The sequence below is a fragment of the Peromyscus eremicus genome, chromosome 8a, assembly GCF_949786415.1.
Source record: "Peromyscus eremicus chromosome 8a, PerEre_H2_v1, whole genome shotgun sequence".
Classification (NCBI taxonomy): Eukaryota; Metazoa; Chordata; class Mammalia; order Rodentia; family Cricetidae; genus Peromyscus; species Peromyscus eremicus.
In genome coordinates, this window is record NC_081423.1 from 60,072,702 (window position 1) to 60,099,212 (window position 26,511).

At 44.7% G+C, this 26,511-nt stretch overlaps 1 protein-coding gene across 1 annotated transcript in view; it reads left to right on the plus strand.

Moving 5' to 3' along the window:
- Blmh (bleomycin hydrolase) overlaps positions 1-26,261 on the plus strand; it is a 43,419-nt gene extending 17,158 nt beyond the window's left edge. The window contains exons 7-12 of the mRNA XM_059271244.1: positions 4,179-4,334; positions 5,169-5,327; positions 5,428-5,495; positions 7,007-7,124; positions 10,373-10,442; positions 25,362-26,261. Coding sequence (XP_059127227.1) covers positions 4,179-4,334; positions 5,169-5,327; positions 5,428-5,495; positions 7,007-7,124; positions 10,373-10,442; positions 25,362-25,513 — 723 coding nt within the window. The 3' untranslated portion in view covers positions 25,514-26,261. The remainder of the gene's footprint in view (positions 1-4,178; positions 4,335-5,168; positions 5,328-5,427; positions 5,496-7,006; positions 7,125-10,372; positions 10,443-25,361) is intronic.
- Positions 26,262-26,511: the final 250 nt, after the last annotated feature.

Sequence of the window (26,511 nt, forward strand, 5' to 3'; positions counted from 1 at the left end):
TATCTTTAAAATATGTTTAGAAATAACCAGAAATTCACTTAGTTGTCTTAATCTTTCACTCTGTTTTATTTTGGCCAGAGAGTGGTGGATTCACCACCTTGGATAACTTGGGAGTTGACCAGAACCATTTTACTGATAGATATTTATACATATATGTTAGCAGTTAACAGTTGAACATACAAATCATGGTCTCTACCTTAGTTATCAGTGGTAGTGTCCTCATGGTGACAGAGTCCTAAAGTTGCCTTCTGTAGTCTTCACACTGAGCAACTCCAAGATGCTGTATGATCCATGTGAATCCCAAGCAAAGCTCATAGTCCATGGCTGGGGCAACTCAATTACAATTGCTTGTAGCTGCTCTGCCTCTCTGCTGTGCAGAAACCAGCTTGAGAATGTAGTATTAGAAGATGGGGGTTGATGTTCCAGCCGTTGCAAGCTCATAAAGCACACAGCAAATCCTAATAAAGGACTCTTCTCTCTCGGAAAACAGAACAGAACAGGATGAAAAGTAAGTGTAACATCTCTTTTGAAGGTTAATCTCCTGTAAAGATAGTGGAATCATCACAATAAAGATCAAACTGCTTATATGCATGGAACATGAGTGAAGCCCACAGGCATGTTGACAAGAAGAAACCAGACACAAAAGAGTGTGCTTTGTGATCCATTTGTATGAAGTTTGAGAGTAGGCAAGATATGAACCATGACTCTAGGAGTTGAATGACAGTTACCTTGGGAGAGTATGTGAGTTATTTACTAAAAAAGAACCAGGGACCCCTTTTCAATTCATTCTGTTCTGGATTGTGGGTACTTCCATGTATGTTAAAAACAATGAATTGAGCTATACAGTTAAGAGTAGTGCATGCTACTTCCTGAACGTATGAACAAAAAAGTAAGAAAAAGAAATTAGGTCATGGAGTTTGGATTTGTTATAGGAGGTAATAGGCAAGTTTCATTGAATTCTCAACAGGAAGTGACTAAGAAAGTGATGCTTCTAAAATTATTTACCCTGAGGTGACATGGAGAATGAGCCAGGTGTGCTGCTGTATCCAGGTCACATGCTCAGCATGGCTGAGGTGCTTAGGGGACACAAAATAGCCATGATACAGTGGTCCTCCCCCCACTTCCTCTTTTTGTTAACAGGGAGAGAGAGAACATGTGTACGCTTCCCTGAGTACATGTACATGTGGGCACAAGCATTCCGCAACACAGGTGTGGAGGTCAGAGGACAGTTTACTGGTTTTTATTCTTAAAAACCTTGTGCTGTTATAGGAGAAAAGGTCTATGAAACCAGAAAGCCATGAGGTAAATTTATAGCATTTTGGAAAGTTGAGTCTGAACTCAGTTCTGATCTGCCGTTTACTGGCTCTGGGACTTCAAGCATGCCACTTACTTCCTGAGCTTTCTCTCTCAAGTGACAGTAACAGCTGCCCTCTTTGTTGAGCGGATTGAGAGCTACAGTATACAGATTATAGTACAACACAGTAGGCCTTCAGTAGATGGTCTCTTTTTAAAGCTTGTAGCTTTTAAAAAAAAAAGAAACAATACTTTTCTGTAATTGCACGTGACTTCAGTTCAGATCGTGATCTCATAGCACCGGCTCTGTGATTTTAAGTAGATTACTTCATTTTTTTGAGTCACAATCTCATCTGAGAAAAGGGAGGGAAGGAGTAGCTTACCTTGAGAGTGTTACGGTAACTAAGTAAACCTAGTAAGTATCTGTAGAGTCTGGTCTAAGACAGCCATACTTAGTAAATGAAAGACTCACTTCTCTTGACTGTAATGGGGCAGACAAGTATGTGGATCAAGGAGAGAAGCCGAGTAAGAAAGGAGCCTGGAACAGGCTGGTGTTGGTAGGTAGAGAAAGAAGAGGCAAATTGTTACGGTTTTGATTTTGTGTGTGTGTGTGTGTGTGTGTGTGTGTGTGTGTGTGTGTGTGTGTGTGTGTGAAAGAGGGGGCGGGGACACAAGAGTTTCACTATGTAGTTCTGGCTGGTCTGGAACTTGCCTGGCCTAGACAAGGCTAGCCTTGAACTCACAGAGATCTACTTGCCTTCCTAGTGCTGGGATTAAAACTGTGTGCCAGTAGACCCAGAATAGTTGTCTTAGTCACTGTTAATTGCTGTAAAGAGTCACCATGACCAAGGCAACTATTATAAGAGAAAGCATTTAGTTGGGAGCTTGCTTATAATTTCAGAGGTTTAGTCCACTATCATCATGGCAGGAAGCAAGGTGGCATGTAGGCGGGCACTGGAGCAGTAGCTGAGAGCTATGTCTTGATCCATAGGCAGAGAGAGACTTTGGATTTGGGATGGGCTTTTGAAACCTCAAAGCCCATTTCTAGTGACACACTTCCTCTAACAAGGCCAGACTTCTTAATCCTTCTAATGCTTTCAAATAGTGCCACTTCCTGGTGACTATGTGTCCAAATGTATGCACCTGTGGGGGCCATTCTTATTCAAACCACCACAGCAGTGTACTCAAAGGGAAAAAAAAGAAGACAAAGAAATGTGAGGAGAAGGAAATATTTTATATATTCTGGCCTTGTACAAAGTATTTATTCCTTTTTTCTTTGTATAAAATGAAAGTAACACAGCATATTTTTAAATTTTATTAATGCTAACACAAAGGTCGTATTATAGCTTTAAGAAAATACATTATTTGGGGCTGGTTAAGAGCTCTTGCAGAAGACCAGAGTTTGATTCCCAGTATCTATATGGGGCAGTTTAGAAGTTCCTTTATCTCTGGTACCAGAGGCATCCAATGCCTCTAGTCTCTTCCAGCACCTGTGTCTCCCTACACAGACACACATATGCACATAATTAAAAGTAAAAATAAGTATTTAAAAAATGCTTTGGGGACTGGTGGTATTGTTCAGAGTACTTAGCTAGCATGAATAAGGCCCTGGTTCAGTCCTCAGTAATGCACGCACACACACACACACACACACAAAGGGAGGCACAGGAATGAGAGTGGAAGAGGATCATGAAACAATGCAGTATTTTTAAACAATCTTTAGCAGGGTTGGAAAGATGGCTCAGCTACCCTTGCTGTGGAACCAGGTAATACTCCTCCCATTACCTATGAGGCAACTTACAACTGTCTAAACTCCAGTTCCATAGGATCTGACAGTTCCTAGGCTCTGTGGGCACCAGGTACATATGTGGTACAAACATATACAACTTTGCAAAACATCCATACACATTAAAAAAAAAATCAGATCATTAGTAATAGGTTTTCCTTTTCCCGCTCTCCTGCCCCCATAAGTTTCTCTGCTGATGCAGTAAGCCAGATCAATCCAAATTGAGAAACTATAACTGGTTTATTTGAGCAGAGCAACTCTTGGGTGGGTTCTCCAGTCCCAGAGACAGAGGCCAAAGAGGTTGTGCCCCCAAACGAAAGCAGGGAGATTTTGTGGGTTTGTGCCCACATATGGTTAAAAACGGAGCACTTAGGCAGGGACTTGGGCAGCTGGCAAGTCGGGGGGAGGCCCCCCTCCCCACAGTAGCCTCCCAGAATGCAGAACTGGGCTTTTGGGCACCTTCCCTTTGTTCAGAGGCTCTCTGAGCAGGTGGGGTTTGGAGAGAGAGACAGGAATGGGGCTTTCTGGATTGTGCTGTGGCAGCTGGAGGTTCCAAATGAGCAATTAGCAATTCAACTTGGATTTTGTTGGGTATTAGTGGTGGATAAGCTTCTCTCTCTCTTTTCCTTCCTTTCTTCCTTCTTTCCTTCCTCCCTCTCTCTCTCCCTTCTTTCCTTTTCCCTTCCTTTCTTTCCCTTTCCCTTTTCTTTTCTTTTCTTTTCTTGAGACAGGGGCTCACTATTTTGACTGGCCTGGAATTCACTATGTAGACCAGGCTGGCCTTGAACTCACAGAATCCACCTGCCTCTGCCTCCCGAGTGCTGAGATTAAAGGTGTGTGCCACCATGCCTGGTGTGGGCAAGTTTCTCAGCTAAGGCAATTTAATTTGCAGCACATTGCTAAGAATATTACTGTATTCACATTTGGAGTTGTATTGTTCAGAGTGCTTGAACCCTTAGATGTTGACTGTGACAACTTCTGAATCTTGGAGCAGTAGAAGATTTCTTTTGCAATTTCTGGGTTTGAAACATGGCTATTAATTCCTCAATGCTGTTTAGGCTTGTGGAAATGAAACCCTTAATCACCCCTTCTCTTACAGATATTCCGAGTGGTGTGCATCTGTTTGGGTAACCCACCAGAGACCTTCACCTGGGAGTATCGAGACAAAGATAAAAATTATCATAAGATTGGCCCCATCACACCCTTGCAGTTTTACCAGGAACACGTGAAGCCACTCTTCAATATGGAAGATAAGGTTAGAGACTGGTACCAGCGCTGCTGGCTGTTTACTTTCAAGTGTTTGTTGCTTACACACAGGGTATAAGATGTCCAGGTTAATGTGCGCATCTGTCAAACTAGATGTTAAAGACACTTTTTGTTTTCAGTCTCTGAAGTTTGTATGCACCTAACAAAAGTAGGCACACCAGGATCACTTTCCCCCAGTGTTTCTCTTCAGAGAATGTCTGACTCTAGGCCAAGAGCCAGCTTATTCCCACATCCCCAACCTTCTTCCCTGTAATGCAGGGTCCAGATCAATCTCAGGACAAAGAAAATGGTGGTCTATTGGATGTTGCATATAGGCTCAGAGCACCCTAATCTCCTGGCCTTCCTGGGAACTTTCTTGTTAAAGGAGGCGTCCACTCTTGGCTCTTCTTCCTTCTTCTGCATCTGCCTAGCAGGATGACCAGGGCCTCCTTCCTTGATGGGCTTTTTGACCCTCTTCCAAGAAAATTGCATTGCTTGAGCCTCTCTTACACTTTGAGGAAGGGCCTGTGGCAATGTTCCATGATTGGCACCTTATGTATTCTATGCAGTATGACAGAATTAATTTGGGGGCGGTTTTTACCAGTAGGGAAGACAAGTAGGGACAGCTCTCAAGTGTGTTCTTTGTGCTAATTAGAATATGCAGTACCCTTCTTTATATGTGTTTGGCCAGTTTTTGCTTGTTACTTTTACCTTGTGGCTGTAGTGTTTATTCTTGTAGTTGGAGGTGATGAGCTTGTAACCATAGCAGCCTAGCAGGGAGGGTTGTGTCTTGCTTGACATCCTTGGTCTTGTGCTCTAATACACATGTTCTTGATCTCAAAAGATTTGTTTTGTGAATGACCCACGGCCCCAGCACAAGTACAATAAATTGTACACGGTAGACTACTTGAGCAATATGGTTGGAGGGAGAAAAACGCTGTATAACAACCAGCCCATTGACTTCTTGAAAAAGATGGTTGCTGCCTCCATCAGAGATGGAGAGGTTAGTACTGCCTTACGTTTCCGTGTCTCCCACATGGGGTTAACATAGCTGCTGCTTTCCTTTCACTGTTTGGTTTATGTTGACTCTCTTCTATTTCTAGGCTGTGTGGTTTGGCTGTGATGTTGGAAAACACTTCAATGGCAAGCTGGGCCTCAGTGACATGAATGTGTGAGTGCCCGGAATTCAAATAGAAAGTTCTTTGTGGGTTGTTGCTGTTGGAATGCACTCGTGTACGAAATGCCTCTGCTGAGGTTCATCAAGACACTGAGGTTGGCCTAAGGGTGGGTCTTTCTCTGCATCTGTAAAGTTGTGGCTCCTGGCAGAGACTGCTCATGTGTACCTGCTGTAACCCAGGAAACCAAGATGTACTAGAGCAGAAGTCACTGTGTTCCTAAGATGCTGGCCTATGTGGAAAGACACTGAACATGCAGTGGGTCGTCGGGAAAGCGGCTGGGCACGTTTGGAGTGTAATGAGAGACTTTCCAGAGCTCTTTAATGATCTTTCTTTAAATGCTTCTCTTACTTTGATGCCTTATATATTTTCTCTTCAGGACAAGTTGGGCTAATTTATACCTTAAATCATTCTCCTTCATCTTTGGTGACATTGAAGGTTCATTTCCAAGCTGAATCAGAGAAGATTCCTTGGTTTTAAAAAACATCATTTTAGGGGCTGAAGAGATGGCTGAGCAGAAGACCCGAGTTCAGTTCCCAGCTAATGTCAGATAGCTCACAGCCACCTGTAACTCCAGCTCCAGGGGATCTGATGCAGACATGTGGCACATACTCTCACAGACACACGAATGCAATCTTTACAAAAATAATAAAATAAAATACATCATTTTAGATTTACCCATAAATAAATGTTACTAGTAGGAGTAATGTCTTAATATTTAATGAAAGGAAAGAAACTTCTAATGGTGAGACTTTGTGGTTTTATATTTGAAATTAGTCTCCAATGTTTTAGCATTTATATGTTTAAATGTCACATTCAAAGCAACGTGGTGGCACTGGCCTGTAGTCCCAGCACTTGGAGAATGAAGGCAGGAAGGATCAAGAGTTCAAGTCAAGCTCTGCTATATAGTGAGTTCAAGGTCAGCCTGGGATACATATACATAAGATCCTGCCTATAAAGTAATTAATTCCACAGTCAGTGGTTTGATTCAGTAACTGGGAGGGTCTACCAACTTGAAAGAGACCATTTTTATAACAAAGAAGTTATTTTAAAAGCTTTCATTTTTTAAAAGAACGTTTTCTTGCCTAGCGTGGTGGTGCACAGCTTTAATCCCAGCACTCAGGAGGCAAAGGCAGGTGGATTTCTGAATTAGAGGGCAGCCTGTTCTACAGAGTGAGTTCTAGGACAGTCAACTATGTAGAGAGACCCTGTCTCAAACAAAAACAACAACAAAAACCAAAAACAAACAAAGAAATTAAGTTTTCTTTTCAAAATAACAGTACAAATTGAACTCGTCAACGTTTGTTATTGAGAGTTTTATTTAGTCGTCTTCTGTTGTCCTGCACACCGTAGTGACATGTTAGGAGTCACGATGTTAGTCACTGACAGTGGTTCTGTGTGTGCCGGTGCTCTGCAGAGCCGCTCCTCTGGAGCTGGCAGGCTCAGTGTCCTCGTGAAGTCAAGCTGGCTACACTCTCCTTATTTTACTCTGTCATTGTTTTTACAGCTATGACCATGAGTTAGTGTTCGGTGTCTCCTTGAAGAACATGAATAAAGCTGAGAGGTTGGCCTTCGGTGAGTCACTCATGACCCACGCCATGACCTTCACTGCTGTCTCAGAGAAGGTAGGCCCCCCAGCATGCCACTAAATGATTGGGCTATTGATGCACAAGTGGATCCACATGCTCCTGCAGACTGCCAGTCCAGCAGAGCCGTAGGCATTCTGTGTTTGATTTCTGTTGAATGTTAGCTTCCAAATAAGATGTTCCTGTGTCAGTCACTTGGTGTTTGGCTACGTGCTCAGTGGTAATAACAACAATAATATACTGTGAGAATGAAAATTTAGGCCAGCAAGAAGCAGAGAGGTAACTTCTTTTCTGTAATTTGGAGGGTTAGTAAAGGAACCTAGGAAAAGATGTAAGAAATTGAAATAGGCTCTTAGAGTAAGCATTTGGATGGCCTTGCTCAGACTCACCTTCTTTGCGTTAGTCAATGACATTCACAATAATTTGTGGCCTCCATGCCCATCACTGGATTTACATAGCTGTAGGAAATGGGATGAAAATGCTTTGAGCTCTCTGTGAATGGTGGTTTTGTTGTTTCTTGGACTCTCACAAATACACTCCATTCTAGGCTGTGGAATGGTCAGGGAACACAGAAAAGAGAAGACTTGAGCTACATTGGCTCTTTACCCTCACAAGCAAACGTGTTCTGTCTGCGGCACCATCCCCAGAAAGGCACTCACAGGCTAGCTACCTTACCTAAATTACTTTAGGAAATCTTTTGTGGTTGTTTTTGCTATGCTGCCCACTAGATTCATGATCACTAAAGCATTTAGAAATATCTGGCACATTCTCCTAGAAGTCCTGATATTTCTGAGCCATTTGTCTGAATTGTTTTGTGTGTTCTCTAGGCAAACTGAGGGTGATAGAGTCTCCATTGTATACTTTCCTTCCGTCTCTTCCAGCTGCTTCATTGGAGGGTATTCTTTTGACCTCACAGTGTTCCAGAACCTTGTGCTCTCTTATTTAGATCCAGATCTTAGCTGGCTGTAGTGGTGCACTCCTGCATTCCCAGCCCTGGGGAGCCTGAGACAGGAAGACTGAGTGCTAGGCCCCAATTTGATCTATAGCTCAAGACTCTGCCTCAAAATGGAAAAATTCTAACCCAAACCTACTCTTAGAGGTTTAATTACATTTATATAAGTTATAGGGTTTGGTCTTTTAAGTAATAAGACTCTTAGATGTTCTGGGTTTTTTTTTGTTTTTGGTTTTTTTTTTTGTTTTGTTTTTTTTGTTTTGTTTTTTTTTTTGTTTTTTTTTTTTTTTTGTTTTTTTTTTGAGTTTAAGTGCAGTGTGGTGTGTAAAGCACCCTGAACTAATTAGACAGCCAGTACTCATTCCTGATCCTCATGTGCTTTCCCTAAATTGGTACAGAAGGGGAGGTCTTCAGCCAGGGAGCTATTTTCTTCATCATTGAATCTTCTTAGCTCTATAGGTAGAGAGGTTGCCACACCAAGATACAGACAAATGTGTGGAGTACATCGCTGTTGCCTTTGCAGATTAGGAAAGCCATTCACACAGCATGCCGCAGTACATTCCTACACATAATTTTTTGTTTAAAGGAGAACATTTGCCAAGCATTGTAGCTCATGCTTGTAATTCTAACATTCAAGAGATAGAGGCAGGAGGATTGCCATGAAGCCAGCCTGGCTATAGTGAGAGACCTTATCTCAAGAAAGAGAGAAAGAAAAAAAAAAGAGAGAGAGAGAAAGAAAAAAGTTTTCTTTGCTACCACTACGAGTTTTTGATCACTGAAACCAGTTTGAACTATATTTTAATAATCATACTGAGGTAAATGCACACTAGTGATATATTCCTAAAATATCCTTCTGTGTTGACGATTTCATGGAATCTCGATGAAGTAGGACCATGTATCATTCGATTTGTACGTGATCTAGATGACAACTTGACCTAGGGCATACAAGAATGCGCTGGTAAGATAAAGAGAACAGCAGACATTGTCAGACTTTGACAGGTGAACAGATGTGGTTGTGACAGTGATGTTTCAGAGGAAGAGAAGAGGGATTACAGTGAGCGGGGTAGAGAGCAGAGCAGACATTTAACATGCCGGGAGCATGGCTAGTTCGGTGTTATTAGCACAGGTATTGGATGCTGGTCGGTTGGTTTGTTGGCTCAATCTGAGATCTAAGAAACTTGCTAAGAGTAGAGTGTTGGGGTGGGCAAAGCCAAAGGACATGAAATCCCACATGGGTGACACTCATCGGGCAGGGATATGCAAGTGGGAGCTGACAGTTGAAATCATTGGAAGATGATACGAGGGTCAGTGCCTTTCTCATGCTACAGAGATGGGAACTGTTCTGACACTAGCAATGTCCTGGGTAAACACGAGGAAAACATTTTTCCTAAATAGGGCCTGCCTTTTGTCCCTCTCTGTGTCTCTAATAAAGACTGAATGAAGGTTTTGGTGAGTGTCACCGTCTCTTCAAGAAGATGAAAACTGAGCTTAGTTTATGAATGAGGACAGAAGAGGGAGAACAGCTGAACTGGCTGGGCTTTGGTATGAGATTGCTCTTTTTATTTTTGCTTTGCCATTCAATCTCATATTAAATTCAGTATTCATGTAACTGAATCAGTAAAAACACATTGGGAAGGTATCATTACTTAGTTTCCTTAAATAGAAAACTGGGTATCATATTTTTGTTTTGCTTTTTAAAAACTTTGACCAGGTCTTAGAATCTTTCCTAAAATGAATGCAGTGGGATGCTTTTCAAAGAATGTGAGTGAAAGCAGGAGTTTAGGGACAGCTTTGGGCTTTGAGGGGTTGCTTCTCTCCATCACTGAGCCCTCCAATCGGCCCTATATGCCTTTTCTTTTCTGTGTAGAATAGAAAATAAAGGAGGAGATTTCGGGGGCAGGGGCATGGCTCAGTGGTTAAGAGAGATTATTGCTCTTTAGAGGATGAGATTTTGTGTCCCAGCACCCATGATTGGGGGTTCAGAAACTAACCAGCTGCCTGTTACTCCAGCTCCAAAGGGTCTCATACCTGCTCGCACCCACACATGTGTACACACATGCGTGTGCATATACACACACACACACACACACACACACACACACACACACACAAATAATTTATAGATCTTTGAAACAAAAAAGGAGGTAGTGTTTCTTATTTTATTGTATTTTTACGCCCAAGAGATTAAAATTCCACTAATATTGGAATGTCCTCTTGGTGACATATGGCCCTGCTCCTTACAGTCCTCTAAGCAGCCTGAGATGACCTAAAGTGACGTGACACCAGCTAAGAGAATCTCATTTCACACTGTCCACTGTTGTTCACTTTCTGGCAGGATGATCAGGATGGTGTATTTCTGAAATGGAGAGTAGAGAATTCCTGGGGTGAAGACCACGGCCACAAAGGTAAGATTCGACCACGGACTCAGCGAACCTGGGGTCTGCTGCACTCGGCCTCTCCGGGTGGAAAGCTGTCCCAGTGTAGGGATCTGTCAGTCCTCCTCCCTCTGGCTCAGCGGTTCCTCAGGAAAATAGCGGGCTCTTGTTTGCTCCAAGGTCCCATGGCCTGCATGTACTGAGACCAGCATGTGTTGTTCCAAACCACACTGACTCTGCGGGACTGTGGTGGCAGAACGTCTTGGTTGAACGGAAGGTAGCGAGTCCTTGGTGTGTGTCATTTCATACATTTTTGTCTCTGCACCAGCATATTAGAGAAAGAAGCCTTCCAAAGGGGAGAATGGAATTGGCAAAACGAAACTTTCTGTAGGGATCTCTTAGGATTCTCTTAAGTTATGAAGCCTAAAGTTACCATTTAAAACTTTTTTTTTAAGATTGATTTATTTATTATGTATACAGTGTTCTGCCTGCATGTATGCCTGCAGGCCAGAAGAGGGCGCCAGATCTTATTACAGATGGTTGTGAGCCTCCATGTGGTTGCTGGGAATTGAACTCAAGACCTTTGGAAGAGCAGCCAGTGCTCTTGACCTCTGAGCCATCTCTCCAGCCCCTTAAAACTTTTTTATACTGCAATTTCAAACCCTGGTAGAAATCAGAATAAGTCACAGTGGCAAGGCTAAACAAAATAAGTAGGTATGTACAAGTTGTAGGAAAATTTAAAATATGGATAACTAAAAAAATTAAGATCTCTAACTCACCACTGATTAATAGTTGGGAATGTTCTTGGAAACCATGAGATTGTTTTGTTGATATATAAAAGCTTTTTAAAGGCTGTTTTTATGCTTTAAATTTTAGAGCTTCAAGCTGAAAATGGGGGCTGGGGATATAGCTCAGTGGTAGAGTGCTTGCTTAACAGGCAGTCCTCAGTGTGGACAGAGCAGGGGAGGTGAGGGAGGGAGAAAGGGGGGAAAGCTGGGTGCAGTAGCACACAGTCAGCCTCGCAACTTCGTGAGGCCCTTTTTCAAAACAGAATCCCCAAAGTGGGCTGGGGCTATAGCTCAGTAGGAGAGTGCTCACCTATGCGCAAGGCCCTACCTAGGTCAGTCTGCAGTACCGTAAAACAGAAGTAGTAGCTATAGTCACGTGTGATAGGACCACATACATGTGTGGACTGGTGGTATTTTGTGGCCAGCTCTTTCTCGTCGTCTGTCTTCCTTACTTTTGGAGAAAACATTAACCATACAGCCTATTAGACTACTTACAAGAATGGAAGGTGTGAGTGTAGAAACCAGAGATACAAGATAGACACTTAGAACCAAGCTTAAGCACACATCTCATCCAACAGGAACCAAACAGCTCAGAAGAAGGGAGGGTTGATCTCAGCCTTCCTTGTGTTAGAATAGTGACTTTCCAACTGTGTTCTTTGGAATGCTTATTTCCTAGGCTGGAAGCTGAAGGAGGTGAGGAGGTTGGAGATGACCCGATGGTGCTTCTCTTGCTTGTATTTGGAAACTGCCTGAGACTAGCCGAGGAACTTGCTTTGAGCTTGACAGGACTTCAGTGTCTGAGCAGCATAGCCCAGTCTGTCTATGATTGCCAGCATCTGAGGACTGTTAACTGTCCTTCCAACTCTCTTCCTTCTCCTTGTGAAAATGATCACTGGTAGATTTTGGTTAACCAGCCCTGGGGACTGTGTGAAGTCTGGCAGCTCTGTGTTTATATAAACAAATAAAGCCCTGCTAGTACACTTCTGTCAGTATTTGGTGATCACATGTCCCTCTTCTATGATTCTATAAGTTTTAAGTTCACTGTTATGAATTACAATGCAGTGCTTTAAAATGTATGATTTCTTATTAGGTAAATTTCATGTTAATACAAATACAATTGGCTTTAAGTATTGAGTAGAGGCTTTAAGCCTTAACAAAGCTAGCAAAAAGAGTGAAGGTGACTGTTAAATCTGTGATAGTTAAGAAGCGAATGTAGCATGTCTTTCTCTGTACTGCCAGCCAGCTCCCAAATAACGACATGGAGACGTCTTATTAGTTATGAAAGCTTGGTCATTAGCTTAGGCTTATCCCACTAGCTCTTATAACTTAAATTAACCCATTTATATAAATCTACATCCTGTCAAGTGACGTTACCTCTCTTCCATCTTGCACCTCCTATTCCCCCCCTCATGTCTCCCACATGCCTAGATTCCTCCTCCTCTTCATTTTTCTCCCCATAATTCCCACCTATACCTCCTGCCTAGCTATTGACCATTCAGCTTTTTATTAGGCCAGTCACAGCAATACATTTTCACACATTGTACAAATATCCCACAACAAATGAACGCTTATGTTATCGGCAGGGGAGATGCACAAAGATGGTTTCCCAGAGCAAGGCTCATCCTTTGTACTCCAGTGTTGATCCCCTGCAATTTCCTCAAATGCAGAAAACTCACATGCATAATCTGTAGCAGTTGGGACTGTGTTCATGCGTCTCCTATTTTAAATTTTTAAAAAAGAAAGGGATGCTTATGTTTAAAAGGATCGGATTACTTGTAGCGGACCTAAAATACTGGGTTCAAGTCATTGCCTCTTGCTTCAGGTGAACGGCTCTGACTCCTGTCTCATCTTTGTAAATGGGTTACATCCAAGGAAGGGACTGAAGTTACAGCTTGCTTTTGGGCCTTTTCATTCTGATCTCACTGGGTTTTAGGTATAAGAAAGGCTGGAGAGTGTTCTGTGTTTTGTGTGGTCACTACTCTGAAGCCAGAGGATTCTGGCCCTTTGCTAGTTTCCCCTTCAGTTGGACCCTTGTGCCCTGTGCAGTGCAGGTTGAACTTCTCAGTCCCACAGCCTCTGCTTTGTTGAGAGAACCAGGGTCTTCATGCTCACACTGTCTGGAATCTTCACTGTTTAGCGAAGGCCGAATGCTGTTTTGGTGGTTGTTCTCAAATAGCTAAAATGCCTGAGATTGTAGAGCCACAAAGATAAGATTGAACTGGGGATGGGCAAGGAATAGTTCATTCAAAGCCAAAATAAATAACTCTTATGTGTTTCTTGGTAATGTCCTTTCTGACTTACCAGGAAGGAAGGAAAACATGATCTGATTTTATTGGCACACTTGGCCTGGCCTTTGGAGAGCACCAGTGTGTTATCTGCTGACAATGTATGTTTACTCCAGCAAGGTCCTCCTGTCTGTCATCCTGGTGGGCATTGGCGGGCCCTGGGGAGCCAGGCCTTGTAATTTGTGTGAAGTGGGACCCTGGAGTCTTGTTTCTGTAGACATTGTTAACAGTTTGTTACTGTTCTCTTTGGGATTTTTGTCTCTTAAGATCCATGATTCTGAAAAGTGGCTTTGGTACTATAAGCTAGACGTAAACAAGCAAAGATACGTAGGCAGATTGCCCTTGCTCTCTGCCTTGGTCTGGCTTCAGTCTTCTCCACTGGTCATATTCCTGGCATTTCCCACCCAGAGACTGCAGAGTAAATCAGATAATCTGTTTCACAGACTGGGCAGAGGCTCCTTCTGACCAAAAGAGACAGAAGGAAGATTTGGGTCTTACCTTGCTGTACCAGTTGGACTACTTGGTGCTGGACAGTGTGAGTGTTCAGTCTGCTGTGCTACAGAGAAATGGAATCATGTTGAGCAGGCATCCCACACAGGTGTTTTCCTCCCGCTTGAAATGCTGGCCTCATTTGATCCTCGTTATTAGATTGTATCAGAAGTGGATCCCATAGTGAGATAAGGAAAAAGAGTGTAGGATTTGCCACCTTATTTTTTATTTTAAAAAGGTGATCTGGTAAAATAGTTTATAAGCTGTTTAGAAGTGTAAGTTCGAGGAAATAGTGCTGAGGGTAGTGGCCTATACTATAACCCTAGTACTTGGGAGGTGAAAACAGGAAGATTAGGAGTTCAAGGTCATCCTGTGCCATATGAGACCCAGTATCAGCCCTTCCCCCCAAAAAATAATAGAGGAAATCGCCCCTGGTTCCTCTCATCCTTAGTCAGAAATTTACCCGAGAGAGCATAGTCTTTAAGCCAGAGTGACTGCAGGCCCTCAGTGATCTGTGACGGAGCCAGAATCAGAACCCAGCCTGACAGCAGAGCTGGGTTTCCTGACTGCCCAGCTGTGCTTTCTCTGAATTCTGTTTTGGAAACATCTGGCCCAGTCACAAGACAGTGCATGATTGAGTGCTTGGTCATTCAGACCATTCCCAGTTATCTCTCTCTGCCTTGAGCTTGTCTCAAGATGGAGTTCTCAGCTACGGCTTTAGCACCTTGCCTGCCGCCATATTCCCTGCCTTGATGGTCATGAATTCTAACCTGAAACCCCAAGTCCCAGAGAAACTCTTCTGTAAGTGGCGTTGGACATAGTCTCTTATCACAGCAGTCGAAAAGTAACTAAGACAATGTCGATCTTTGGTGACCAGAAACAGTGGCTGAGGGACATAAGACTATTCTTTGTGGTTTTGAGACAGGGCAGGGTATCGTATAACATAGTTCTTAGTGCTTATTCAGTCTGCTTTCTTGTGTGTGTGTGTGTGTGTGTGTGTGTGTGTCTTGAGGCAGTGTCCCACACTGTAGCCCAGGCTAACTTTGAACTCTCAGCGATCTTCCTGTCTTAGCCTTCTAAGTGCTAAGATTACATAAAAAAGTAAAAGAATAATGTAACCCTTGAGAGGAGATGGTATTTCCAATACTACAAATTCTCTTCATTGAATGAAAATCTTTATCTTTTAAAAATTGCCTCTTAGCCGGGCACTGGTGGCTCACACATTTAATCCCAGCACTCAGGTAACAGAAACAGGTGGATTTCTATGAGTTAGAGGCCAGCCTGGTCTATAAAGCTAGTTCTAGGACAGCCAAAGCTACACAAAGAACAATGTCCTGAAAAACAAAACAAAACAAATCTTTTAATTTCATTTTGAGCCAAGATAAAATTGCTTTGCATCTTTCAGGTACATGAGCTTTTAAAAATTTTAACCCACATTTTTTTTTCTTTTTTTTTTTTTTTTAATTTTTATTTTGCAATACAATTCAGTTCTACATATCAGCCACAGATTCCCTTGTTCTCCCCCCTCCCGCCCCCCTCACCTTCCCCCCAGCCCACCCTCCATTCCAATCTCCTCCAGGGCAAAGCCTTCCCCACAGACTGAGATCAACCTGGTGGACTCAGTCCAGGTAGGTCCAGTCCCCTCCTCCCATGCTGAGCCAAGGGACCCTGCATAGGCCCCAGGTTTCAAACAGCCAACTCATGCAATGAGCACAGGACCCGGTCCCACTGCCTGGATGCCTCCCAAACAGATCAGGCCAATCAACTGTCTCACCCACTCAGAGGGCCTGATCCAGTTGGTGACCCCTCAGCCATTGGTTCATATTTCATGTGTTTCCGTTTGTTTGGCTATTTGTCTCTGTGCTTTATCCGACCTTGGTCTCAACAATTCTCTCTCATATAAACCCTCCTCATTCTCGCTAATTGGACTCCCAGAGATCCACCTGGGGCCTAGTCATGGATCTCTGCCTCCAGATCCATCAGTAGTTGGATGAGGTTTCTAGCACGACAATTAGGGTGTTTGGCCATCCCATCACCAGAGTAGGTCAGTTCGGATTGTCTCTCGACCATTGCCAGCAGTCTGTTGTGGGGGTATCTTTGTGGATTTCTGTGGGCCTCTCTAGCACTTTGTTTCTTCCTATTCTCATGTGGTCTTCATTTACCATGTTTAACCCACATTTTTTATCTTACAAATAAATCTGCCTGTTCCTGATTTCATTGTAGTAAAATATCTAGACTTCCTCCTAAAAAGGAACCCTGTGTTTCCAGTTAGAAACTTCAGCATGTTGGGCATTAATCAGAAAGAAACTTACTTGCTAATTTATATTAATCCTTTATTATATCCAACATCATGATCAGTAAGTGTCTTATTGGCCAGATAGCACATAGTTTTGAAAGCAGTATATTCAAAGTTGAGCACAAAACTCTCTGTATTCCTATGATTTTCTATTGTGGAAGCAGGTGTCCAGCTCACCCAGCAGCACAGCTGATTGCTCTTCCTGTAAGAGGTGCTACGGTTTCTCTCAGCTGTCCAAGGACGTGAGGAGTAAAGCTTGGCTCAGACTGTATAGGACAGTTACTCAAACTCTGTTTCTGTCAGAGGTACCCAATGTAGACCCCTGGATGGCACCTTGCCTTACAAAATTCGGTCTGCTTATGTGTGTGTGTTCATTCCACAGCATGGTGTCATGGGAGGAGTGAGTGTGTGGTTGCACCTGTGTTGTGTGTGAAGCAGTTGAAGCTTTTTGAGAGATTTGATGTGTACAGGTTGCACAGGATTGGGGCAGAGTTGGGATTCAGGTCTCATGGATTCCTTAGTGATAGACGACTTTCAGAGAACAACTGGTATTTGCTGATGTGTCTAAGGTTCACTTTTGGAGAGCTAGAAACTCAAATAATATAAATGATACGTGACGTGAAGTTGAACTGGCTGTAATAAGAGTAATTTTATGAGCTAAAGGCAGAGGTCCTTGATCTCCTGGGATTGGTCAAGTCTGTTACTTTATGGCAGAGTGTTTCATGTTTCTCCATGACTGGTTGATTTAGCTGCTACCCATCCCATCTGGGGAGTTCAGTTCTCTGAGAAGGACTTTTCCTTGCTTGTTTTTATTGACTTAAATGCCTGAATGACTCGGGCTGACAACTAGTACAAGTGAGTAGAGGAAGCACAGGTGTCTGGGTCAGTGGTGCGTCCTTATTGACATGCAGGACTTGAGACAGCTACCCTTGTGGGCACAGGGACACACTACAGGTCCAAGGCGTCAATCCTGTAAGTAGGCATCCGCTTCTGAGAGAATTCCTCTTGTACTTAACAAAATGTTATGTGTATTTTTGTGCAGTTTCCTGTAAAAGAATCTACTTTGCCCTAAGGCATGTATGTGCTGTTTTAAGGATGAAGGTTTAGCACAGAATCTGGAGCTAGGCTGTATAGACGCCTCCAAGTGTCCCACCATCCATTGGCTGTGCATGGCGGTGTGGTGGTGTTGAGCCTGAGTGTGACTTTCATCTGTAAAGCTGCTGTGTAACTGGTGTGTGAAGTGCGAAGGAAGCATGCCTCCCTCTGCCTTGGCTGCTGCCGTTAATGCTCTAGACTGACGGGTGCGGGAGCATCGGCTCGCTCACTCTCTCGTTTGGAAAGGACTGTCTAACTTGGCCGTGGTTCTGGCCTCAGAGCTTTGAGAATACAGATCTCAGCATGACTGCTCCTACGTCACAATTCCAGTGTGAGCCCAGTTTCGTGAGAAAAGGCAGTGGAGAGGAGTAAACCCGGTGCTGAGGAGAAGCCCTTAGCAGTGACTTCAGCTCGCATTTATCAACGGGATGCAGAGACCTGTGCACAGACCGTGATGGAGTGTAGTCCCCGACCCTCAGAGGAGTTTCTACTTAATCTCCTGGGACTTGCGAACAGGATTTGAAGAGGGCTGTGATGTGATAGAAGTGGGATTCATGGTGTGCTCCTCAGACTGGAAGATACAGGACAAATAGACCGAGAAAAGAGAAGAAGGTGATTTCTCCAAGAGGAGGTGACTGGAGAGAGGAAGGGCTGGGCATGGCACCTCAGTGGGGAGATGTGGGAAGGCAGGGCTGAGGTCACTGAGAAGGTGAGGGTGGAAAGGCTACCTCAGCAGCCAGGTTGTGTTTGGGGATTGAGGGGCCATAGTCATGCAATGGCAGAGCAGTCAGAGCAGAGGGAAGATGCTCTGGGCTTAGATTCACAGGCGGTTTCGGAAACTTTAGGAGACTGGGATGCTAACTCTGTCCTGTGTGCCAAACCAGCATGTCAGCATTGTGTCTTCTGGTCTAGTACAGTGGGGGTCGGGGTATTGAAGCTGGCATGGTTGAGGCTGTAAGTCTCTGTCTCTCTCTGTCTCTGTCTCTTTCTCTGTCTGTCTCTGTCTCTGTCTCTCTGTCTCTCTCTCTCTCTGTGTATAACAAACATAGGAATAAGTGTGGGGTAACAGAATGGTGAGTAGGGAGAGTGAACTGTGGGCCCTCCTTAGGAGTTCTCCAGGAGGAGGCAGCTTTATGAAGGGTAGGGCTTCTTGCCAGGGCTGTGGAGAGGCTAGCTAGGGAGTTGGTAGCTCAGATAGCAGTTCTTGGCATTTGGAGCATGCTTTGGATAGGTCAGAGAAGTGTGGCCAAGCAGTAATGTGGCTGCCATCCAGGAGACTTACCCTAGAACAAGGGGTGATGGTTTGAGGGACCGAGAAACTTTACCTGTGAAATCAGACTCTTGGGCAGGAGAGACCCTGGCCTGACCCAGTTACGTGTAGTCTCAGGCTTGCTCAAGGTCTGGGGAGAGGAGCCTCGAGCCCTGAGGTAAGCAGCTGTCTCTGGGCCACTTAGGGAAGGGCTCTTCCTCAGGGTGGGTGCACTTTTGCTTATTGAATGGAAGCCGGGTATGGTGGCGCACGCCTTCAGTCCCAGCACTCAGGAGCCAGAGACAGATGGATCTCTGAGTTCGAGGCCAGCCTGGTCTATAGAGTGAGTTCCAGAACAGCCAAGGACAGGTAAGGCTGTCTCAAAAAACGGAGGGAAAAGTATAAATGGGGCCAGTGAAATTGGGTAAAGGACCTTGCTGCCAGACCTTACACCGTGAGATTGGTTCCTGAGATCCACGCGGTGGAAGGAGAAAACAGTCTCCCACTAGTTGTCCTCTGACTCCCACCCCATGGCGTGTTTGCGCTTTCAAATAAATGTAGTTTAAACACTTTAAAGATAGCCAAGCGGCCCTTTTCTGTGTCTGCTGTTTTACCATGCCTCGCTTTTCCTGGGCCTGGAGCAGCACCACCTTGTCTTTTCTAGCCTTCGTGTCTGAGAGAGGCCACCCGTAATATCCGGCTCTACGGATATCTCTTCTGTTATCAGCAAAGGTTCATGACCGTGACTGTGTCCTCAGCCCAGCCAGACATCTGTGTCTAGTCTGGAGAGAGGAGCAGCTTCTTGGGTCTCTGTCCAAGGGACAGCCATAGTGCAAGTGGTTATTTTTTTACCTCCCTCTGCCTTTTTCTTTATGAAACATTAATTCATTATGACGGGGAGACAGAGCTCAAATAATGTATTGCCTCTCTCTTTGTTAAGAGGTTTTTGATTTTTTTTTTTTTAATGTGTGTCTCTCTATGTGTATGTGTGCATAGTACAGGTAACTTTGGAGGCCAGAAGAGGGTGGGTATTGGGTCCCCTGGAGCTCGGTACAGACGGTTATGAGCTACCCAACATGGGTTCTGAGAACTGAACTCAGGCCCTCTGGAGAAGCAGCAAAGGCTCTCAACTGTTGAGCCATCTCTCCAGCCTCTACTGCTTTTCTTTTAATTTCTTTTAAACACACATGTGTGTTTGTGTGTGTGCTCACATGCCACAGCCAACATGTGGAAGGCAGAGGGCAACTTGAAGGATTCCGTTCCCTCCTCCTACCATGTGAGTTCCAGGCACCACACACAGGTCACTGAGCTTGGCAGCAAGTGCCTTTACCCACTAAGCCATCTTGAGAGCCGTCAGATACAAGAAAACTTAAAGATGGTTCAGATAGACCCAAAAGAAAGCTGGCAGTTAGCTCTCCAAGCTCTAGGAAAGACACGTGGAGGTTGAGAATGCAGATGCAGGGTCCAGAAGTATTGTTAGTGTTACTAGTATTATTACTGAGCATGAACGAACAGCCCAGACTTCAGTGGTCGGGGTGGTTCACACAGATCTGACACTTAGAAGGGACAGGAACCGGAAAAGCAGTGTGCGGTGCTTTGTAACTGTAGGTTTCTTAGGATGCACTCTGCAGGTAGAGACTTCTGAAGCTGCAGTGGAAAATTAACAGGTTTCTCTAGTGGTGTAGATAGCTTTGGAATTACCTCTCCCTTCTCTTCTTCCTCTTCTTACTCTGTTTCTAAAATATTTTCTTATAGTAAACTTGAATCATTTGAGTAACTTTTTAAGTAGCCAAAAAAATCGTAGAACATTTCAGATATCTGGGAGAGAACATAGATTACCTCATGGTGTGACATGCTGTTCAGTTACTGTTATGTGTTGGACTGTGTGTGCACAGTGATGCCCTGTGTGTGGAGTCCTCCATTTGTAGCATAGAAATGACGGAGGATATCCGTGTAGGTGTGCTTTACTCTTACTTTTCCAAGTTGCCGTGTGTTCTTTGCAGTATCATCACAGTGGCTGGCTAACGTTCTGTAAGGTGTCTCTCACTCTGTCTTAGACAGTTTGGAACACGAGACAGGCAGCTTTCGGTTTCCTTTCTGGGAGCTTTGCTGCACCCCTGAGTTAGGGCATTAGATGACAAGTTGGCATCCTTAGGTCAGTGCAGTTGGACACACTCACCAGAGCCGAGCAGGTAACATCTCACTGTTCATTATACACAGAGTCTCATTGAGGCCAGCCTCAAGTGTGTGGGCTTCCTTTCTGGTCCTCTCTGTGCTGGGGTTACAGGTGTGCACCACCACACCTAGCTCAATGACTTGGGTTTTTTACTATACTTGTTTGTTTTTTAAGATTTATTTATTTCAGGCTGGAGAGATGGCTCAGAGGTTAAGAGCACTGACTGCTCTTCCAGAGGTCCTGAGTTCAATTCCCAGCAACCACATGGTGGCTCACAACCATCTGTAATGAGATCCGGGTGCCCTCTTCTGGTGTGCAGGCAGAACACTGTACACATAATAAATAAATAAATCTTAAAAAAAAAAAAGATTTATTTATTTCATGTATATGGTGCTCTATGTGCATATCAGAAGACGACACCAGATCTCACTACAGATGGTTGTGAGCCACTATGTGGTTGTTGGGAATTGAACTCAGGACCTCTGGAAGAGCAGCCAGTGCTCTTAACCGCTGAGCCATCTCTCCAGCCCCCAACCCTTTTAATAGCAAAATAATAACTAACTACAAATTGTCAGTGAGTTAAAGTATATCTTAGAACAAAGATGACCAAAAAAACTAGGAAATATTTCTAATTTATAAATGACAATATTGGGGCTGGAGCTGGCTCAGCAGTTAGGAGCACATGCTTCTTTCCTGAGGACCTGGGCTCAGTCCTCAGCACCCACTTCAGACAGACCACCCACAGCCACCTGTAACCCCAGCTTCAGGAGCTCCAACTTCCTCTTCTGGCTCCATAGGTCTACACTGTGTGTATATATACCCTCATATATACATATAATTAGAAATAAAATAAATAATTAAAAAATATATATTAGCTAAAAAAAAAATGGTAATGTTTTGTTGTTTTAATATAGTCTGCAAGGTTTAAATCTCAGACCCCTGGCAGGGTCAGAAACTCAGGTAAGCGCTCCTGTCCATAAAGCAGCCATCTGCAACTCTTCCATGAGTGAGTCTTAGCACCTGGCTCTGCAGCTTTATTCCAGACCCTGCCTGCCCTTTACAGTGGGTCCTACCCTTTCCCATACAAAACTCTGAGGCATTGCCAACTGCTTTAGAAATGGCTTGTTTATTTTATTTTATTTTATTTGCTCAAAGAATGTAAATAAGCTTAAGTGAAGTTGTATCTCTTGAAAGTTGACTTCATTATACATTGCATTGTCTGTCTCCCTAAATGTTAACTTTGGGATCCCAATTTGCTATTCTCTCTTGGGCTGGGAGCTGAGTTCAGTTCAGAGCCCCGCACCCACAATCTGTTGTGAGAGTGCACCACAGCACCCTAGGGCTCCAGACTCTCAACACTCCTGGTTTCAGCCTCACTGGTCCTCATCTTCTTGATAAAACTCCAAGACATGCAGTGTCAACAGTTGGAGCGGCCACGTCCGTTATCTTCCCAGGGTGCAATTACTTGGCAGCTTTCACACTGTGAGGGTGTGTGGGCCTCCGAAGAACTCATATCCTGCAGAGAGAGGCTAATCAAGGCAGGTCCTCTTGGCAGGGACATGGAAAGGGTGGGCTACAATTGATAGGGGATTTAATTTGTGAGGACTTAATCTGATCTGCTTTTGGAACAAGATAGTGCAGATGTACTTTCTGTCCATTCTCTCTGGGCAGTCTCTGAAGACTCATTTGATTGTGTGCCGATAGTATTGTTAGCACACAGAACTTTATTACAGGAGTCTGCCTCCGCCCTTTACCTGCTTCGCTGCCCAGAGCTGGTCTAGGACATGTTCAGCCTGCACTGTGGTGAGGGGATGATGGCTAATGTCTCCGATGGTGTTGGGAAGCTTTTGAGATGGTCTCTATTTGTAGCTTAGGCTGGCCTCAAACTTACAGTAATCCTCCTGCTTCAGCCTGTTATATGCTAGGATTCCAGGCATTAGCCAGTGCATCTCTTTGACAAGGCAAATGCTGAGTTTCTCAGGAGTACATACTTCAGATGTAGCAGGAATGGGTTTGGGTACACTAATACAGGTAACAGTAAGGGCCTGAGTACCCGACAGAGCAGAACCATAGGCCCGAGTGTGGAATCAGGGCAGATCAGAAGCAGCACAGGTCATGCTCTGTGCTCTCTCCTTACCCACCATTGGAAGAAGCAGCCCTGCATCAAGAGGGTACTCACCAGGTGAGCAGCCCTTGACAAGGCTTGGTTCAGCACCGCTGAGAACACCCACGTGTGCGCATGCCTCTGTGATGCTGGGGAATGGAACCCAGAGTCCACTGCACATTAGGCAAGTGCTCACCACTGAGCTCATTAGAACGTTTTCTCATGAGGGAGTAGTCTTGCTGGTATGCACATGTGATCGAGCTACATCTTCCTCTATCATCTCCACCCTTATTTTTTGAGACAGTATTTCTCACTGAACTGGGAACTTGCTGTGGCTGGCCAACAAGGCCCTGGGATCCACCTCTCTCCATACCTACCAGGGTCAGGGTTTCAGGAGCTTACAGTCATGCTTAGCTTTCCATGTGGGTGCTGGTGATCTGAACTCAAATATTTATGAAAATATTTGAAAGCACTTTACCCACTGATCCTTCTCCCCAGCCCATGGAACTGTTAAAGACTTGATTTTTAGTATAATACATAGTAATTGGTTACAGATATAACCCACGTAAGCTAACTTATTTTTTAGATTTGTTTATTTAATTTTGTGTGTATGAGTTTCTCCTGCAGGCATGGGTGTGTACTGCATGTGCCTGGTGCCCTTGGGGATCAGAAGAATGCATTGGATCCCCTGGAACTGGAGTGGGTGGAGTTAGACCTAGGTCCTCTGCAAGAGCAACAAGTACTCTAAACCACTGAGCCATCCCTCCAGCCGTCTTTAATTATTTTAAGAGTATAAACAGGTCTTGAGGTCAGAGAAGTTTGGAAACTGCTTAACTAGAGAACCTTTTGGAGTTTGGGGTGTGTGTGCTTGCCTGCATGCATGCACACATTTGTCTTTATGTCTCCATCATGTATTATTTGCTTTGCTTTGTTTTTGAGTCAGGGTCTCATGTAGCCCAGGCTGGCCTTGAACTCCCTATATAGCAGAAGATGGCTTTGAAATCTTGATCTTCTTGCCTTCACTTCCCAAATGCTGCTATTATAAGAGTGTGCTACCACACCTGACTTTAGAAGACCCTCTTGGGAGAAACATCTATGTCTTCTCCCTTACTCTTGGTCCTGAGTAGGAATTAACACCACAGACCCAGGTTTACATAAAGAGAGAGAAAGGTAACTAAGGGTCCAGAGCAGGTGCCGGCTTTATCTCATGGGTAGTGGATGTTCTTTCCTGCAGATCCTTTGATGTGCAGGCAGTGCTCCTGTTAAGGGACATGCTTTGCATATGCTTGTGCTCTGCATTCCCTCCCTAGCTCACAATCATGCTTTGTTTTTTTTTTGTTTTGTTTTGCTTTGTTTTGTTTTTTTGGTTTTTTTTTTTTTGGTTGTTGGTTTTTTTTTTTTTTTTTTTTTGGTTTTTTTGTTTTGTTTTGGTTTTTTGGTTTTTTTCGAGACAGGGTTTCTCTGTGTAGCTTTGCGCCTTTCCTGGATCTCGCTCTGTAGACCAGGCTGGCCTCGAACTCACAGAGATCCGCCTGCCTCTGCCTCCCGAGTGCTGGGATTAAAGGCGTGCGCCACCACCGCCCAGCTCATGCTTTGTTTTTAACACACACTTCATTAGCCTCTCATTTTCATTTTGTTCTTCATACTGCTAGTGGCTCAGGCAGAGTATTTGCCCACACGAGCTTGCTGGAAGTATGGTCCTGAAGAGGAACTTGTGTGGACCTTGTGGAGGCTGAGATTCAGGTTAATCTCTCTGATGGGAAGAGGCAGGTTGCTAGTGTGGGTACCTCTATGCAGTTCCCCGTGGAAGGGCCGTGCTGGGTTATGTGGGCCACTTGGTGTCTCAAGTGTTCTGGCACTACACATTCCCTTTCAGAAAAGCAAGGGCTGTGTGATCACTCAGTGTCACTGCAAATGAGTGGCTGGCTGCAGGGCCTGGTGACATGGCCCATCTGCATGCCTGTGGCAGCTTAGCTGGTTGCTACAGAAGTGTGTGAGAAAGGAAGAGTCGCCGATGATACAGGGGGTGTGGGTGAGGGGAGGGGAGAATGGAGCCGCTGTGCTTGCTCTGCTGCCTAGAGATTAGTCCTCCCAGGGCTGAATATGGACAAGATGCTTTCCACTAACCTGCTGGTGTACAAGTCAGCACTCACCATCAGTGAGGCAGCTGAGTGTGAGGCAGCATGGGACCTGCCGAGCCATAGGTCTCTCTGAACCGAACTTCCCTAGTACCGGCACATCGGTTGCTCTGAGTCCCCGTTTCATAATTGGTAAAAATACAGCCATGTCTATCTTGTCTGCTTCACAGGATTGCTAGTAAGACTGAGATTCAAATGAGGTTGTAGGTTAAAGCTGGAAGACATTGTGTAAAAGGCCTTTTTGCAGAAGGTTCCCGGTTCTCTGCCCACCCCCACCCCCCACCCCCCCCCACCCCCGAACTCATGAGTGCCTCTTCTCTCCTCCGCAGGTTACCTGTGCATGACCGATGAGTGGTTCTCTGAGTATGTCTACGAGGTGGTGGTGGACAGGAAGCATGTCCCGGAAGAGGTGCTGGCTGTGTTAGAGCAGGAGCCCATCGTCCTGCCGGCATGGGACCCCATGGGGGCCTTGGCTGAGTGAGTGGTACTGCCTCCAGCTCTTTCCTCCTCCCATGGGATCGGATGTAGCTGCCAAGGACAGATCCAGGGACTGAAACCAAAGTTACATGGGTGGCTGTTCCCACAGGACACAGGCAGACTCTTGGGTTCCCAGTCTCCTCCAGGAACCTCTTTGGGAAAGATGCTTTATGCTGAAACAAATATTCATAAAGAAAAAAAAGGGGGGGAAAGATCGGGTCACAGTCTGCTCTCCTCATCTCTTAGGATCTCTTAGCATTTGAATCGGAGGTAATTGTCCTAACTGTCTTGGTCTTTGTGTTTGTAATAAGAGAAGAAGATGAGCAGCTGAGGTGTACGGAGAACAAACAGACCCGTGCTCCTGTTCCTAGAGTAGATTGGGGGAGGGTTAGCTAGGATTTGAACTCTCAGCGCTGCATGCTGCCTCACAGGTCCCTGTCCTTCCTCCATGGCAGTCACTAATTCAACTTTTGCAGGGTTGCTTCATTGGTTCTACTAGCCTGAGAAGGGAAGGTTGATCAGGTCTGACATGATTCCTTCCTGTGGGGTCCAGCTCCGCTGTGGGTCAGGTTGAACAGAGGCTTAGAGCAAACCTTGTCGGGGCCTCAGCCGTCATCACTGGGCGCCCTACTGGCAGGTTCAACTTGTGTCTCTGCCTTGGGAGTTGGGTGGGGAGAGAAAGTGATGCTCATTCTTTCTGATAACTCGATGGTGCTGAGAAGCTTTTGAATAAAATACTTTGCTAAATGAGATTAAGCAGCGTGTTTGCTCTGTAAACTCTAAAAAGTGTGTATTTAGCTACATTTAAAACATCGGGAGCAGCCAATGGTTGAGATTCTTCAAAGTGAAGAACCAGGAGCAGAGCCCATGCTTCCCCCTTCCGCTGCTCTGCACGGTATGCCCCAGCGGCGGCGGCCTGCCCACCCTCATTGTTCTCATGGCTTCTGCAAAGGGCCTGCGGGCACCAGATCTGAGAGCCCGTGTCCCTGCCACCAAACCTGC